Source organism: Heterocephalus glaber, unplaced genomic scaffold (genome assembly GCF_053883595.1).
Source record: "Heterocephalus glaber isolate CG9 unplaced genomic scaffold, H.glaber_assembly_v1.0 deba00001472, whole genome shotgun sequence".
NCBI classification, from domain to species: domain Eukaryota; kingdom Metazoa; phylum Chordata; class Mammalia; order Rodentia; family Bathyergidae; genus Heterocephalus; species Heterocephalus glaber.
The window spans coordinates 64143685-64159474 of NW_028258315.1; the positions used below are offsets into that span (position 1 = coordinate 64143685).

At 51.2% G+C, this 15790-nt stretch overlaps 1 protein-coding gene across 5 annotated transcripts in view; it reads right to left on the reverse strand.

Moving 5' to 3' along the window:
* Positions 1 to 1563: 1563 nt before the first annotated feature.
* Dlec1 (DLEC1 cilia and flagella associated protein) overlaps positions 1564 to 15790 on the reverse strand; it is a 61159-nt gene continuing 46932 nt past the window's right edge. For 3 of the 5 annotated variants that reach the window (XM_087182067.1, XM_087182065.1, XM_087182068.1), the window contains 13 exons: positions 15095 to 15246; positions 13233 to 13351; positions 12679 to 12749; positions 9928 to 10133; positions 9734 to 9850; positions 9515 to 9640; positions 9311 to 9405; positions 9031 to 9115; positions 8666 to 8881; positions 6218 to 6379; positions 4665 to 4818; positions 4256 to 4379; positions 1564 to 4164 (listed from right to left, as the gene is read on the reverse strand). In XM_087182067.1, the coding sequence (XP_087038193.1) occupies positions 4047 to 4164; positions 4256 to 4379; positions 4665 to 4818; positions 6218 to 6379; positions 8666 to 8881; positions 9031 to 9115; positions 9311 to 9405; positions 9515 to 9640; positions 9734 to 9850; positions 9928 to 10133; positions 12679 to 12749; positions 13233 to 13351; positions 15095 to 15246 (1745 nt within the window). In that variant the 3' untranslated portion in view covers positions 1564 to 4046. Of the gene's footprint in view, positions 4165 to 4255; positions 4380 to 4664; positions 4819 to 6217; positions 6380 to 8665; positions 8882 to 9030; positions 9116 to 9310; positions 9406 to 9494; positions 9641 to 9733; positions 9851 to 9927; positions 10134 to 12678; positions 12750 to 13232; positions 13352 to 15094; positions 15247 to 15790 lie in introns of those variants that run through there. The other 2 variants (XM_087182066.1, XR_015439511.1) reach the window with 2 other exon arrangements.

Here is a 15790-nt window from a genome sequence, read left to right on the forward strand (position 1 = left end):
GCTAGATCAATGTTACCAGCAGAGTGGGATAAAGAGTTGAGAAAACAGGGAGAGCTTCTGATTCCTATACTTGCAGGTGAGGCACCTTGGACCCTGTCAGATAAGGAACTACTGTATGTTGCATTTGTCCAGCACCTTGTTCTGTAGCCAGCACCCCCCCTCCCCTGGCATGCTGTTCTGGCTTCAAAGGATATCTAAGAAGATTGAGGCTGGTAGATGGCAATACCTAGCCTTGCCCCACAAACTGCATCTCCAGGGGTACCCTCGAAAGCCATATAGAAGCTGGCTAGGAGGGCCCTTCAGTGATCTAACCTTCTGTACCAGCAAGCATGAAATAATATTTCCAGGCCTCCTCTCTCATCCAGGGTCTAGGAATCCACCCTGGGGAGAAGAATGAGAAGAGGACTGACCTGAGCCCTTGGCAGTCCACGAGTAGTTACATTTTGAATCTGATCACACGTCAAAGCCTCACAAAACTTCTACTTCAAGACTGTTTAAGTAGGGAAATGTATCCCAGGGGTAGTTATCTGTTAGGTTAAATTTAGGGAAACTGGAGGAAAGGAGAGATTTGGGTGATGGTGTCAAACAGGAAAGCTAACAGAACCCAGCACAAATATTTCTGAGGCTCCAGCCTCACTATAAATAACCAAGCATCCTTAGTCCCTTCAGGGTGAAGGAATCTAAGGGGGAGGCACCAATTCCAAATTTCCCTGTATGCTTTAAGCATGCTATTGGGCCCAGAGTGTCAATCTGGAACTGATGGTAAAGCAGCCCTAGAAGGAAGGAAAGGCCTCTGCCTCCCAGGAAATGGTTGGAGTTATGAGGAACCCTAGTAGTCCCTCAGAGCTTCCACAGGGTGATGTCTCCAAATTTTGAGGTCTGAGGTTGTGTCTGTCCAAATAAACAAAAGAGTGTGAACAGGCAGGCGGGTTATCCCAAGGAAGTCTGAGCCTGCCCATCCATGGGGCTGACCGGGCAGCAACGACTCTGAGCAGGGACTGTTTCCACAGTGAGGTTGTGCCTCAGACGACCACCATCCTCGATGACAAGGGCACTAAGAAGAGCATCGCTGTGTCCCAGGAAAGGGCCAGGCCAAGCTGAAGCCTGCCTTCAAGGACAGAAGCCCCACCACAGCTGGTGAGTTTGGGCTGGGGCTGGGATCCAGTCGGGCTGGGGCTGGGATCCATTCAGGCTGGCCATTCTGCTCTGGTAGCTTAGAGCTGACCTGGCCCTTCAGCAAGGTAGCTGTGGGAGGACTGGGGTACCCCACCCTGATTCCTCCTCATGTCAAATATTCAGCCCTATGTGGGGAAAGAGGAACCCTGCACCACTGCTGGTGGGAGTGTAGACTGGTGCAACCACTGTGGAAATCAGTATGGAGATACCTCAAAGAACTAGGACTGGAAGTCCCATTTGACCCCGCTATTCCATTGCTGGGGATCTTCCCCAAAGAATTAAAAGAATCATACCACAGTGATTTATGTGCACCCATGTTCATAGCAGCACAATTTGTAATAGCTAAAACTTGGAAACAGCCCAAATGCCCATCAACTGGAGACTGGATCAAGAAAATGTGGTTTTTTAATAAAATGGAGTACTACTCAGCCATAAAAAATGAGAAATTAGAGACAGTTATAGCTAAGTGGATGCACATTGAGGTGATACTCTTAAGTGAAATAAATAGGACACACATGTGTAAATACCGAATAGTTTCTCTGGTGTGAGAAACTGAAAGTGTAAATAAGGACTAAATGTATAATAGGTCATGTGAAATAGGAAGAAAAGGGGCAAAGGGGAGGGCATTGGGAGGGGTAGGGGAAAGGATAGAAGGGAATGGGATTAATATGAGAAAATGAAAAAATAGGAACAAAATCTTTGTAAATAGGGAGGAATGGAGGGGTTGAAGGGAGGGCTGGGCAAGGGTGAAAACTAAGAACCAAGAGAGACTATGTAAAGGTGCAAATGTCCAATGATGAATGTCATTATATTGTATACCTAAAATGTACCAATGATTAGAATGAATAATCAATAACGCAAAATAGGAAGAAAAGGTCCAAAGGGGTAGGGGTAGTGGGAGGGGCAGAGGAAAGGAAAGAAGGGAAAGGAAAAATGATGAGAAATGGAAAAAATGGAAATAAAGTCTTTGTAAATGGGGAAGGGTGGAGGGGGTGAAGGGAGGGCTAGGAATGGGGAAAAAATAAGAACCAAGATGCATCATGTAAAGGTACAATTCCCCATGAGAAATGTAATTGTGTTGTATACCTACAATGTACCAATAAAAGAATTTTTTAAAAAAGATTCAGCCCTAGAAAACTCTAGCCAGGTGACAGATGGGCAGCAGCCATCCTGCTGGCCCGGAGGTCCAAGGCAGAAGAGTTGGGCCTCCCCATCAACATGGTCCTGAGATCCTGTGCAGTTGAGAGTCCCACCTGACATCATGGGCATTGGTCCTGTCTATTCCATCCCTGTAGCTTTGCAAAAGGCAGGTAAGATCATTTTTTAGACCTGGATCCCCCTCCTGCCTTGCATATGGGATTTGGAGAAGCACTAGGGGTGGCCCTGTGGGTGTCACAAAGTGAAGGTGGGGCAGGCCAGCACCCCAATCCCAAGGCCTTCATGACCCGATAGCTGGAACAGTTACCCTTCCACAGGAGACAGACACATTGGGCACCTATAGGCTTTCGCATGGGTTGGGGGCAAGGGAGACCCAGAGTCTTGTCCAGGGGCCACTGTCAGCTCAGGTCCATAATATGCTTGCAGAACTGACAGTTAATGACATGGACATCTTTGACATCATGAGGTCTTTGCAAATCAGCTTTGTCCTTCCCCTTTCCTGGGCCTTGGAAGTCCAGAAGAAGCAACCAAGCAAGTGGAGCAAGAGGCTGCACAGAGGCTCCAACTGGTTCTCTGGCTTCTTCCTGGCCACCTACTCCATGGAGAAGCTGGGTATCTACTCTGAGAAGTTGAGCCCTTTGGGGTATTGCAGTGGCCCTGAGCTGCACAGGACACAATGGTTTACGCTACTCAGCCAGATCAAGAGTCATAGGAAAAGATAAGTGTACACCTTATGGTGTGTCAGGTGTCACGGAGGATGCCCAAGCCTGGCATCTGGGCAGTTCGGGATTGGGGAAGTGAACACCCACACATGGGCACTCTGAACTTTAGGAATGTAATCTGCATCTTCCCTGAGGGCCAGCCTGGAGAGCAACCCTGGCTGCAGAAGGAATCTGCCACCTTGAGTGTGTGCCCAAGGGGACCCTCAGGGGGACAATTTTCCCACTGATCTGGTCTGCTGGTTTTATATCCTCTGTGCCCAGGAGGATCTGGGCCCATGCAGAGCAGCCTGGTCAGCAGAGTGGTGGTTGGGCCTGTGCAGTTTCTCTTCCCCAAGGCGTATGGAGGGGTGTCCATGAGCATCAGGACTGGAATAGGAGCCACTGTCATCTTTGAGTCCCCTGGGAACTGAGGCCCTGGCTTGAGGAGCTATCTAGACAATCCTGCTCTGGCTGCCAGAGAGGGACACTAAAGAAGGAAATGCACACTGCACATCCAGCAAATCAAGGCGCTTCAACCAATTTGTAAACTGTGAACACTGATAACAGCATACAGGAGTGAGTGGGGATGCTGTGCCCTTAGCTAGGCCATAGTCAGCATGGGTTACCCAGGCCATGATCATCTTATAACTCCTGGAGGAGGTGGTTTTGTGGATGAGGCATGCAATGGAATAAATGTCTGTGACCTAATCTTGGTGGTGTGTTTTTCTCCAAGGTCCAGATCTTGCTTTGTTGGTCTTCTCGGTGCTCTGAGTAGTGATTCTTACCTGCCATAGTCTTCTTGGTGGTGAGGACTCTCCTTGTGTTAACTCTGGGGACATATGATTCAGGCTTTGGCTGAGACCTCTGCCCTGGAAGAGGGCTCTGTCCTCTGTTCAGAGCTGTTCACAACACCCCAGTCTGTGGCGTGACCCAGCACAGCTCTCCTCAGCCTGGGGCCATGTTTATTCCCTCAGCTGGGGCTGGGGCTGAGGGGTGAGGAGAGCCTCAGGGCTAGTGAGGTGCTGCATATCTCTCATCATAAGAGCCTTGGCCCCGCAGCCTCAGGGTGCAGGGCTTCTCACCAAGCATGCCTTCTACCACCAATGTGGACTCGTACAGCTCAGTGCTCCTGTGGCAGCAGGTAGGGATAAGGTCAGGACAGCCTTGGGCAGGGGCCCCCAGCCTTTGGTCAGTCCCAGGGAGTCTGGGAGAGGTTGTACCTGGGAGTGAAGAACACCTTCAGGGTGATGGAGCTTGCGGGAGCATTGGTGGGTCGGGCTTCCAGCAGCCCACTGCTCGGGGAGACCCCGAAGGCCTTTGCCTTCTTGTCTGGCTCCTGCTGTCCTGCATCAAGGGGAAAGGACACAGGCTCCTTGTGTTGTCCTGGAAGACTGTGTGCCCCCAGGCCTGCTCTGCCTCTCAGGTGTGACTTTTGGTCTTGCCAGAACCACAGGGCAGGGCAACCCAGGTACCACATGGCATTGCAGCCTGGCCATCATTGGAGGAATGACAGGTAGTGCCAGCCCTTAGGTGCCCACCTGCTGGGAGTGGACACACAAGCCCCTTCCTGGAAGGTTTGGCCCAGCCTCCACGATGCAGTGAGCAGGTAGGTAGGAGGGCATGACATACCCATCAGCACAGTCCAGTAGCTCTGGCAGCCACTCAGGTTCAGCAGATTGACCTCCCGGGCCCACTGCTGGTTCACAAAGCAGGTCCCGAAGTCCACCCAGCAGGTGGAGAGCCGCAGCTCAGGCACAGCCACGATGGCCCGCAAGGGCACCACCTAGGGGACAGGGCCTTTGACTTGTCAGGGGGTAGAGTGACACTGTCCACTGTGGTCAGGCTCTGAGCTGGGGCTGCTGAGACACAGGGAATCTTACTGGCCCCAAGGACCCAAGAACCCAAGGCTGTAATCTGAGCAGAGGGAATCCCAGAACAGCAGGTGGCAAGGGGCTAGCACTGCCAACAAAATCCAGAGCTTGATAGGCCAGAAGAGACCCTCCCCTCTATGGAGCTCTGTGCTCAGCTCTCCTGTAGGTCAGCCTTGCTCCTTCTGCATCCTTTTTCCCTCTTCCCTCCCATGGAGTCCAAGACCCAACACTCAGCTCCTTGGGCCCTGAGCAATCTTGCCCTGGCCCTGGCCCTCAGGTCCCCATCCCATGCCCTACTCTAGCTCTGGCAGTCCCAGCACCACCCTTGGGCACTGGGATGCAGAGCCTTCCCCCCACCCTCCCCCCACCCCAGGAACTGCCAGACTCAGGGCTTCAGTGCCCTGCCTCCCTTGCTCTGCCTCTGAGAATCTCCCCCAGGCCATTCCTTTACAACCCTCACCTGTAGTGCCAGCTGGGCTCCAGCCCCCCCCCCCCCCCGTGGCTGCATAACACTTACCATGACCTTGTGGCCTGCAGACCTCAACCTGGTGCTCACAGCTGCCTCAGGTGTTCACTGAACCCAGCCCCAGCCCCAGGCCATTCCCTCAGCCTGGGCCTATTGAAGTGGTTTCCCTTCTCCCTCGATTATTCAATACACAGGCTTCACCTGCCACTTCCTTCAGGGAGGCTTCCTGGATTTCCTGCCCTCCAGCCCCTCATTTTTCTCTGCAGCAGGTGCTGGGGCCTGTTTCTAGATGTCCCCCAAAGCCTCACGCAGTCATAGGTAGGGATTTTCAGAGGTAGCTGGATCTAGGCTGTGTGATGCTTAGATCAAGGGTGTGATGCTGGGATTGATTCATGGTGCAATGCTAAGATTAAGGGTGTGAGTGTAACCTGCCTTAAGGGCAGGCTGCCTGGATAAAATATAAAAGACAGAAAGAAAGAAGGTCTCTTGCAGCTTGGTGCTTGCTGCCTTGCTGCCTTCTGCCTTCTGCCTGCCATGAACTGTTTCTCATCTGTGATGCCACTCTGTCTTGGACCCAGCCATCTATGAATTGGAGCCTCTACAAACTATGAACCAAATATACCTTTCCTTCTTAAACTTTGGATATCTGGTATTTTGTCTCAGCAATGAGAAAAGTAATTAAGACAACAGATGAGGGTGGATGACCCTTCTCTGTCAAAGCACAGGGCCTCTTCCAGGCAGACTGCACCCTGAAGGCAGGGGCCAGGTTCCTTGCTTTGGTAACTTCCTCTCATCCTCAGCACGGCAGGATCCACTCAGGTCCTTAGGGGCAGACTGGCACTTGCCTGAGTGGTCTGATTGGTGAACTCCAGGAGCAGATCCTGAGTGAACACTATCTTCTTCTCTCCACTCAAGCTCTGCTGAATGTCCACTCTAGGTAGCATCTGGTCAGCTGGGAGCTTCTGGTAGGAGAGCAGCTCCAGGGAGAGTGAGAAGGACACATTCACCTGCCCAGAAGCAGACATTGCCAGCCATGCATCATCTCAGGCCACTGTGTTCTGCTTCCCTCCCAGTCAGCCCTGCCCAGCACAGCCTGCAGGGCCCAGACTGGCCCAGCACCACCCTTGCCTGGTGAGAATAAGCACTGCCCCCTGCACCCGGTGTGTATGGGCACCCCATCCTGCAAGGGACAAGTCCTGCCTGCCTTCAGGAGTCAGAGGCTAGAGAAGAAGAGACAATAAGCAAACAGCCGTTTTCCACCTAGCATGATCAAGCTGAGGTTGGGCCCTTTAAGGCCAAGAAAGGACTTTGTCCTTATCCTGAGGAGAGTGAAGCCTACGATGTGTTTGAAGTAGGGGGCATCAGAGTTAGCTTAGTCTTCCAGTGAGGAAGTGGGCTGTGGAAGCCCAAGTGGGTGAAAGACAATAATCAGGAGGCCAAGACCAGAACTTAGACCAACCAGGATGGGGTTGGGGCTCCTGGATTCCAAAGACAGTTCCTTGGTGCTCAGAATCAACTGAGGCATTTGTTAAAAACTGGATTCCTTGGGGCTGGGAACTTAGCTCAGTGGCACTGCCCCTGCCTCACAAGTGCAAGGTCCTGAGTTCAATCCCAGTACTGAAAAAAAAAATTGGATTCCTAGGCCTCAGCCCAGACCTTCTCATCTCTAGAACTGGGGCCTGAGAGCTTGTATTTGAAACAACTTTTCCAAAGGGCCGTGATATATTGCCAGGCTTGGAGACCATTGTCCTAGACCAAAATATGGGTTTAGAGGTAAGAAGTGAGAAGTACTGAGAGAAAAAGAGAGCTCAGAGGAGCATCCATAGGTCTCAGTGGCTGCTCAGCAAGAGAGCTGTCTAGGATGGGGGCGCCAGAGCTCTGGCTTGGGCAATGGGATGTGTGTGGGGGTGGTATTTGCTATGATAAAATGCCCTTACAAAGAGAAGGCACAGATATGGGGCAGGACAGGGGCTCAGGGGAGATGGAGAATTTAGTTTTGAAGTCTGAGTTTGGATTAAGAACTGAGGGGAAAATTCCCATCAGATGCCCAATGCTGGGCATTGCTGCACCCACACGGTGAGATGCACCACCATAACATGAGGAGCTTTTTCTGGGAACCTCTGGGCCTCCCCAGAGCTGCACAAGGGTTTTTTTATATTTATTTTTTGAGTGAGGTGCTGAAGATCGACCCAGGGCTTCATGCATGCTAGGCAAGTGCTCTACCACTGAGCTACAAGCCCAGCCCAAGATTTTTAAACATCCTGGCTGCTAACCCCAGGGTCTCCTAGAGGACCTCTGGTGGAAGACACTGCTGGTTGTGCTCTGGATCTTCCCCTCCTTTTACCTCTCTCAAGAAAGGAGCCAAAGGAGAGTTCAAGGGGGCACTCCTGCTGTCTGCAGCAGATCTGTGCCTGTCTGCCCTCCCTCCACAAGGATATCCTTGGAGAATTCCATCAGCTGGACACAATGACATCAGTGGACATCAGTGGCAGACACTCACCACACAGACAGTGAAGGACACATTTGAAAGAAAGAATGTGTCTGTTCACTGAGGCTCTGGAAGTGGATGAAATGACCCAGGAATGTGCAGTGAGCCAAGAGCCCATCTGGAACTCTAGGGAGCCTCAGAGGAAAGGGAAGCCTTCCAAGGAGGGAAGAAAGGGCCTCAGAGGGAGGTAGGAGAGAGGCTCGGGCCCACAGCCTGGTAGTCTGTCCTTGGCAAGCTGGTACCCACCCTGGGAGCCACTGTGCAGATAGGGATGTACACACAGCAAACCCCGCAAGGACTTTGAGTATCATCCCCATTCCAGTGCCAGAAGTTCACGGCTCCCACTGGCACCTTGACATTCTCAGAACTCCACCCTCCACCTCTGAAAATCCAAGTTCCTGTTGTCACTGATGGCTTGTCAGAAGAGGGGGAATCACCCTGGGATCCAGAGAGCCTCACGTTTATGGGAATCCAACCAGGGATGGCTCTGGTCAAAGCACAACCCCTTGAGTGAGGGCACATGAGAAGGGAGGGAGTCTGGGCAGGAAGTGCAGGGGCTCACAGTGGCCTCTGTCTGGCCATCAGTAGAGCACAGAGAGAGGAGTATGGCTGTGCTCTTGCAACACATGTGGCTGTGCACACTAGGTCTGGTCTACCCATGTACATGTGAGTCACCCACCGCACAGAGGGTCTGTGTGTGCTGGTGGTGGTTTGGTGGGGAGGGACCCACAGTAGGTCCATCCGTGCATCTGTACACATGTGTGAGTGTGTGCATCACAGCGAGGGCCTGGACCCCTCCACTAACCAGCATGTTCTCCTGTGAGTCCAGTACCAGCTGCCTGCTCACTGAGGCTGTCTCCTCTTCTCCCTCCTGCTCCTGGCCAGAGCCAGGTCTGTGGCCCCAGCTAAATGCATCTTGAGAAACCAAGAAGGGCCTGGAGACCAGGAGCCGGAAGTACTGTGGGATTTCTGTGCTGTTGATCAGCTTCAGGCGTCGGGTGGTCAGCAATTCACTTAGCACCTGGGCAGTCACAGAGATAAGGACGTAGGGATCCATCTACCCCTCTCCTGAAGAGGGTACTCGGACTGCAAGGCCTGTGCCCCTGAGGGCCTATGGGTACACGTGAGGTCCAGGGAAACTGGCAGAGCCAGGAGTGCCAGCACACTCACCCCAGAGCAGGGCTGGTCAGGGATGAGGTCACTGGCCCGGCACCGGAACTCCATGCTGCTGCTGTCGTCCAGCTCCACATTCAGCCTGCCCAGTGACAGATACCACTAGGCCCACCAGGCATCCACGGCCTCCTGGCCACCCCTTCTCCCCTCACCTGGCCTCTGGCCAGCCTTTCCCTGGGCTCCCCTGCTGCGTCCTCTCCTTCTTGTTCCTGTCCTTAGACTCTGAGAACTCTACCTGACCCCTCTAGGGGATAGAGGGAGAGCCCAGCCAACTCACTTTGCATGCCTCACATAACTATGCAGGTCCAGTCGCAGGGGTCCCACAGCAAAATCCTGCCGCCGATGGCTCCTCCCTGGAATATCTCTTTCCTCCTACCAAAGCCAATACATTATGGATCGCTGGTGGTCCTTGGGCTGAGTGGGCAGTGAGCCACCCAGAGAGAAGCAGTGGCCATACCCACCCCAGGACAGCAGGGTTCACCTCGTCATCCAAGCTCATGAAGCCCAGGGCGTAGCCAGTACATGCCACCTTGTGTAGAGTCTCAGGGCCAAGCACAATGGGTGTGAAGGAGATGTAGATGGTGCTATTGCCCCCAGCAGGGACCACCTGTCACAGACACAGCAGCCTCAGCACTGCCCTGTGTCCGCTGGTGGGCCAGTGCAGACTCCATGAGGCCATTCCCAGCCCTGCCGGACTCACCATCTGCTTGGGGCTGATACTGAACAGGTGGTCAGCAGGCACCCCCTCATGCTCCCGCAGGATGACTGAGATGATGTGCTCTGTGGCCCTGTTGCTGGCACTGGAGTGGCCCTCAACCTGTTGCCAAGGAGTGACTGAGGGCCCAAGTCAGTGGCCCCGGTGGCCAGCTTGTCCACCCCTGCACCCCTGCTCACCAATGGGGCAGCTGCATGGCTGGACTCTGACACATTGGAGGGGGACAGGGGCCCAAAAAAGCTGCTGCTCTTGGGCATCTCAGGGCACATGAGTTCATTCCCAGCTTGGTCCCTCAGCGGGAAAGGTGGCCCATAAAACACCAGCAGCTCCACCAGCTTGCCTTCCCTGTCTTCTGGCATGTATGTCTTCCAGTCCAGTCGGATGTCTAGGGCAGACATGGAGGAGGAACAGGGAGGCATGGAGGGTCTGCCCCAGCCTCTACCAACCTGTTTTCCCCTACTCAGCATGGAAGGAGGGGATTCACTCTCTAATGCCATCCCCAGGCAATGCTCATGTTTTACAAAAAGGTCGTTATAGGCCTGTGCCACCTGGCTTAAACATCTGATGCCCTCATGATCACAAGACCAGGTCGTCATGTCCACATGCTTGAACCCAGGCATTCCACCCTTTTCACAGCTTCCTTTCTCTCTGGCTGGTTTGCTGACAGCTGGCCCCTCCCCAATTCCACACTCTCTACCTTCTCCCCCTCCATCTACCAGCCCCTATCTGCTTTTATTTTCTTTCCCAGCCAAGATACTCACTAAAGGTCCAACCTCGGCCTTGCTAGCAACCTCCTATATCTCCCTTTAACCCCCATCCTTCCACCCACCTGGCAAAGCCTAACCCTGGAGGAACAGAACTGCACCATTCTTCTGGCCACCACTGGAGGAAGTCCTCCAAGCTGAACAGATGGCCACCCCATACATCTGTCCCCAACCTAAACTGGGCCCTCACATTGCCCTCCCTCTCCACCGTGACAATGCCAAGCTATTCTTGCTCTCCTCTGATGCCTCCATTGCCTCCCTGATGCCCAGTGGTGGCCCCACCCCATCTCCTAGAAGTGTCCTGAAGTCCTGTCCCAAACTTACACATCTGTCTGCAGCTACCCTGTCTGCCTCTCCTGCCTTCAGCATTGCTCACACCCTTCTTCTCTAGGTCCTACAATGTCCAGTATCCCCTCTTTCCTTGAGCAGTAGCTTGAATCCTGTCTAGATGCTTCCCAACAGGACCAAGCAAGCTGAGACCTTCCCCATCATGAATAAGCTTCCTTCTGCCAGCCCACCTCCTCAGTGCCCCTCTCCCCTTCCTGGCAAGCTCTCAGGACCAGTTAGTCAAAATTACCTCCCCCGTGTCCTCATCTGTCACCCACTCCTCAGTCAACATTCCATTGATTGGATCTTACAATGCCAGGGGCTGGGCTTTGCCCTGGGCAATACCTGGTGGGCACAACACCCAAGGCTCACAATCTTTGTGTTGTATCTAGTGCCCATCTCTTACTAAGGTCTCCAATGACCCTGAAGTCCAGTGGACAATCTCACTTTCAATAAAGAGAAAGAAAGGTGCATGTGGCTATGAGCACAAGGAACAGGAGGGAGCTACTAAAGAGAAGGGATGCAAGGGAAAGTCCAAAATAAACAGAGGGAAAACTTGTAAAGTCACAAAAAAAGAATAAAGTACCAAAATAAACAATGAAGTAAAGTATATTTTTTTAAATGGAAGAAATATATGGATTGGCTAACTTTTCCCTTGAAAATATAGAGAATGTCAAGTTGTATTTTTCAAAAACTGAGCTGTCTGTTATTAATCCAAAACACACATCAAAGTCATCATAAAGGGTGAAAATAGAAGGATGGGCAAGAAGATACCAGGTGAACACCCATAAAATACCAAATGTAGCAATGTTAACATAAGACAGTGTGGATTCAAGGCCAGCAGCACTAAAGGGGCCAAAAAGGAATGACGTGGGATGACAGAAGACTCAATTTGTGAGAAAAAGATACAATGTTCAAATGCATCTCTAATAATAGACTAGCTAAAAGCAGAAAGTGAAACTACTAGAAATGCAAGGGGAAACTGATTTTTAAAAATATAATTTGACAGTAGACTGCAACACACTTTCAAAACTGCACAGATCTAGTAGCCAATAATGAGGCGTCATAGAGTAGTGGTTATTTGCCATGGCTGCACCTTCCTTAGACTCATCCAAGGAACTTAAAAATGACAACGCCAGGCCCTGCTCCTCAACACTGAGTTAGCTCTCAACACGGAGTCCCAGCCTCAAAATGCCTTAAATGCTCCCCGGGGAACTCTGTGGTGGCCAGGCTGATTGTGCCACCTCCCTGAAGTCTCTGAGCTGTCTGTACTCTTCCTGTGGCTCCAGAGTCGCTCCTCCAGGTCATTCTGGATTCCCTTTCCTCCCAGATTCTGCCTCTGTGCACCTTCTCAGGGAAGTGCAGCCCCTTGTTGCATCCCCACCACACTGGCTTGCCACACAATCAAATTCAATGCCCTCAACACACCACAGTCAGGACAGAAGCCCTAGGCAGAGACCACTGTCCTGCTCCCTGTGTATCCCCAGCCCCTGCAAAGCACACTCAGTATCTGCCCAGGTCCAGTTGGCTAAAGTACTATGTAAAGGAGTCCCCTGGAAATACTGTCCCTAGGCACAGTGACCTTGATGACAGCAAAACTCTGTGGTCCCATGGATGCTGGGAGACCTATGGCTGGGCAAGGGTGTGTCCTGTCCTCAAGGATTTTCTCTGACAACCCTGGAATGGTATGTTCACCTCCTGACCTTGACCCTCAGGGAACCCCCTTAGTAGCCACAGGCCACCTGGACTCCTAGTACTACTCCAGCCATCAGCTCCCCCTAGCACCATCTTCCCCCACCACTAGGTTCATCACCCCACTTCATCTTGTGAGCATCTCACCGCAGGGGCTGGAGTTATACAGGCGAAGAGTCCGGCTGATTGTGCTTCCTCCAGAGATATGAGTCCCCAACCTGAGGCAGGAGACCAGATTCAGCACACATCTACAGGCAGAGGCACTTCAGAAAAGAGCACTGGGTGGGGGCTCAGGCTTGAGGAGGCGGCACAATGATCTATGCTCGCCCTGGCAACACAGAGCCCCATGGCTAGAGAACCTCCCCATGTGGTATCTGATAGACTGGAGCCTGGGACTTCTCACTGCCACAGCAATCCATCCCATTTCCCAAACTGAGCCAGACTGTTTCCAGTTCATCTGTGTGAGCAGCCTTCGGGTCTGGTATAAACCTCAGGCCATACTGACTACTCACTACTCTGCACCACAACCCAAGCCCTCAGAGATACTCAGATGGCAGTCATGTCCCAGGACCTTCTTGCAGGCAGCACCAGGTGGCCCTGAGCCAGCTAGAGAGCAACAAGGTGGCATGCACAGCCCAGACCAGAGGCCAGAGAGGTTCAGGGGCCATCAGAGAGTAGAGGATGAGGCAGAGGGTGGGTACCTGATGATGGGCTCCTTCTGAAAGCAGTCAGCAGTGTAGTAGGTGGTCCTCAGGGAGCTGATAGGGCAGCCCACTGCTGCCATGTGCACTGGGATGACTGTTGGTGGCAGGTTTCCCACCTGTAAACACACCAGCCCTCTGTCACCTTCACCAGCGACCACTGCGTTTCCTCCAGGCAAGGCCTCCGCTTGCCCAACCAGCCCACACACTTGTGCCCAGCTGGGCCCAGCCCCACTCTTCACTGTCAGATTCCCTCTCCAGACACCCCCAGCCCAGGTCACCTCACCCCCCCAGCCTGGCTGCCCTGTCCTCAGCCATCCCTGCTCTCCCTCCCAACATGCCGCCCACACAGATCTCCCAGTCTGAAGGTCTCTGGCCCTTCATAACCTCTTGGATCAAATGTCTGTATCTTTTAAATGGAAATAATTTTATAATTTTCTCTAGTAATTAAAAGTAATAACTGGTTATTTTTAGAAAAAAATTAAGAAGCAGATAATTACTTATAATTCCAGCCTTGTTTCCATTTTTGTGTGCACCTGTCTACCCTTCGTGTTCGTAAGACATGGGTATAAATAGGAAGCAGACCAGACATCCTTTTCTTTAATAGCCTTCTCTTCTAGTAATTTAGATAATTTTACTTAGAATGGCTTACAATGTCACGGGATGCTTTACAGAATTCCACTGTGGAGCCGGGGATTTAGCTCAGTAGTTCCACTGCCTGCCTCAAAAGCGCAAGGTCCAGAGTTCAATCCCCGGTGGAAAAAAAAAAAAAGAATTCCAGTGGTGTGATCCACTCTTCCACTGATGGACACGATTCATTAAGCTATCCCCAACCCCGTTGTAAGCAATTCTAAAAAGAAAAGGCAACCTAGTATGAAGTCATTTATACACTAAGCTATTTCTCTTTGGGAACACTTGAAATGAGTACCTCGCCCACTCCCAAAGGGCTTCCAAGGTCTGGTGGGTGCTTAGCACCTCTTTATCCACGGGGCTCAGAGCACTTTTCCCCCTACACCCTCACCAACAAATTTTAAACCTTGCTAACTGGACAAAACCAGTATTTCATGGTTACTTTACTTAGCATTTCTTTAATTACTAGTGATGATGACATATTTTCATATTTTTTGACCATCTGAATTTATCTTTTTCTGAATTGGCTATTCAAATCCTTTGTCCACTGGAATGTCTTATTTTCTCCTTACTGTTATTTAAATACAGTAACTGTTACATAAACAAACACTTATAACACATAATACAATTTAAAGCAAATATCTACTACAAGTAACCAAACAGTTCATGAAAATCTTCCATGCAACAACTAGACAGTGTAGGCTAATATATGCACATTTCATCTCTCCATAGCAAACTCAGAGCTCCTTGCTGACACCATCTTCTATCTTATTCATCCTTCTATCCCCCTCAGTACCTGCACGGGAAGCCAAACACAGTTAAGGGACCAATGTTTGCTGAGTAATGGAATAAATGCATGGACCACTGGGCAAATAATTGAATGCACAGAAGGGTAAGCAAAGGTATGACATGGAGAGGCTGTTATTATCCTTCTACATTTTACTCTCCTTTCCAAGCCTCAGGTCCTGACCTAGTCAGGCAGCCTCCTGATTCCTGTGTCCTTGCTGGGGTCCCGGCATTGAATCTCATGGGAAAAGATACAGAAAACTGTACTGTTCATAGTGATCTATTCTACCTAAACCATGTCAGCCTCAATCCCAGAGGCTGCAGCAGCTATGAATCCCCATCCCAAGCTGGGCATCGCTTTGCAACTTGGTGAGCTTTGTAGGGCTGAGAATTGGGTGTTGAAAAAGAGGAAGTACAAATAGGCATGGCCACCTGTGTGCCCTTACCATACAAATGAGGCTGTCCCAGTACTCGCCCCACATGTTGGCACAACCTGTGATTTCAATGCTCAGCTTCTGGTAGGCCCTCAGCATGCCCTGCGAAATATGGGAAAAGAAAGCAGCTCCTTTCCCATGAGATAACATGTTTTCCATAAAATCTGAGGAAGAATCAAGAATGGTGATTTAGGCCCCTGGAGTTGAAAGTGAGGTCCAAACCCTCAAGTATAAGCAAAGTACTGTCCCATGTAAGCCACCCTACACCCTCGTTCTCCTTGGTCAGGATGACAATTCAAGGGTCAGCTGCTCAGTGCCCCAACATGTCTTACCTCCTGACAGATGAGGCCCCAGTGGGAGCCCTCCCTTATAATGCCCCACCCAGCCCAAATCAAATCCAGGTCCTATACATGAAACTATGTCCTAGCAGGAAAATGGCTTCATTCAAGAGAAGTAGATTGTTACATGGAGAGCCATGGCCCTTATTATGGTTTGGGTCAAAAATGTCCCATCAAATGTTCATGTGTTCAGAGGTTGTTATGGTTTGAATCTAGATGTCCCCTCCAAGCCTCACGTGGTCATAGGTGGGTGAATCTAGAGTGTGTGATGCTAGAATTAAGACCATGTGATTACTAAACCACTACATGTGAGTGATTGGTTTAGCACCACCTATAGTCTGAATAAGAAAAAAGGGGCAGAAAGACGCTG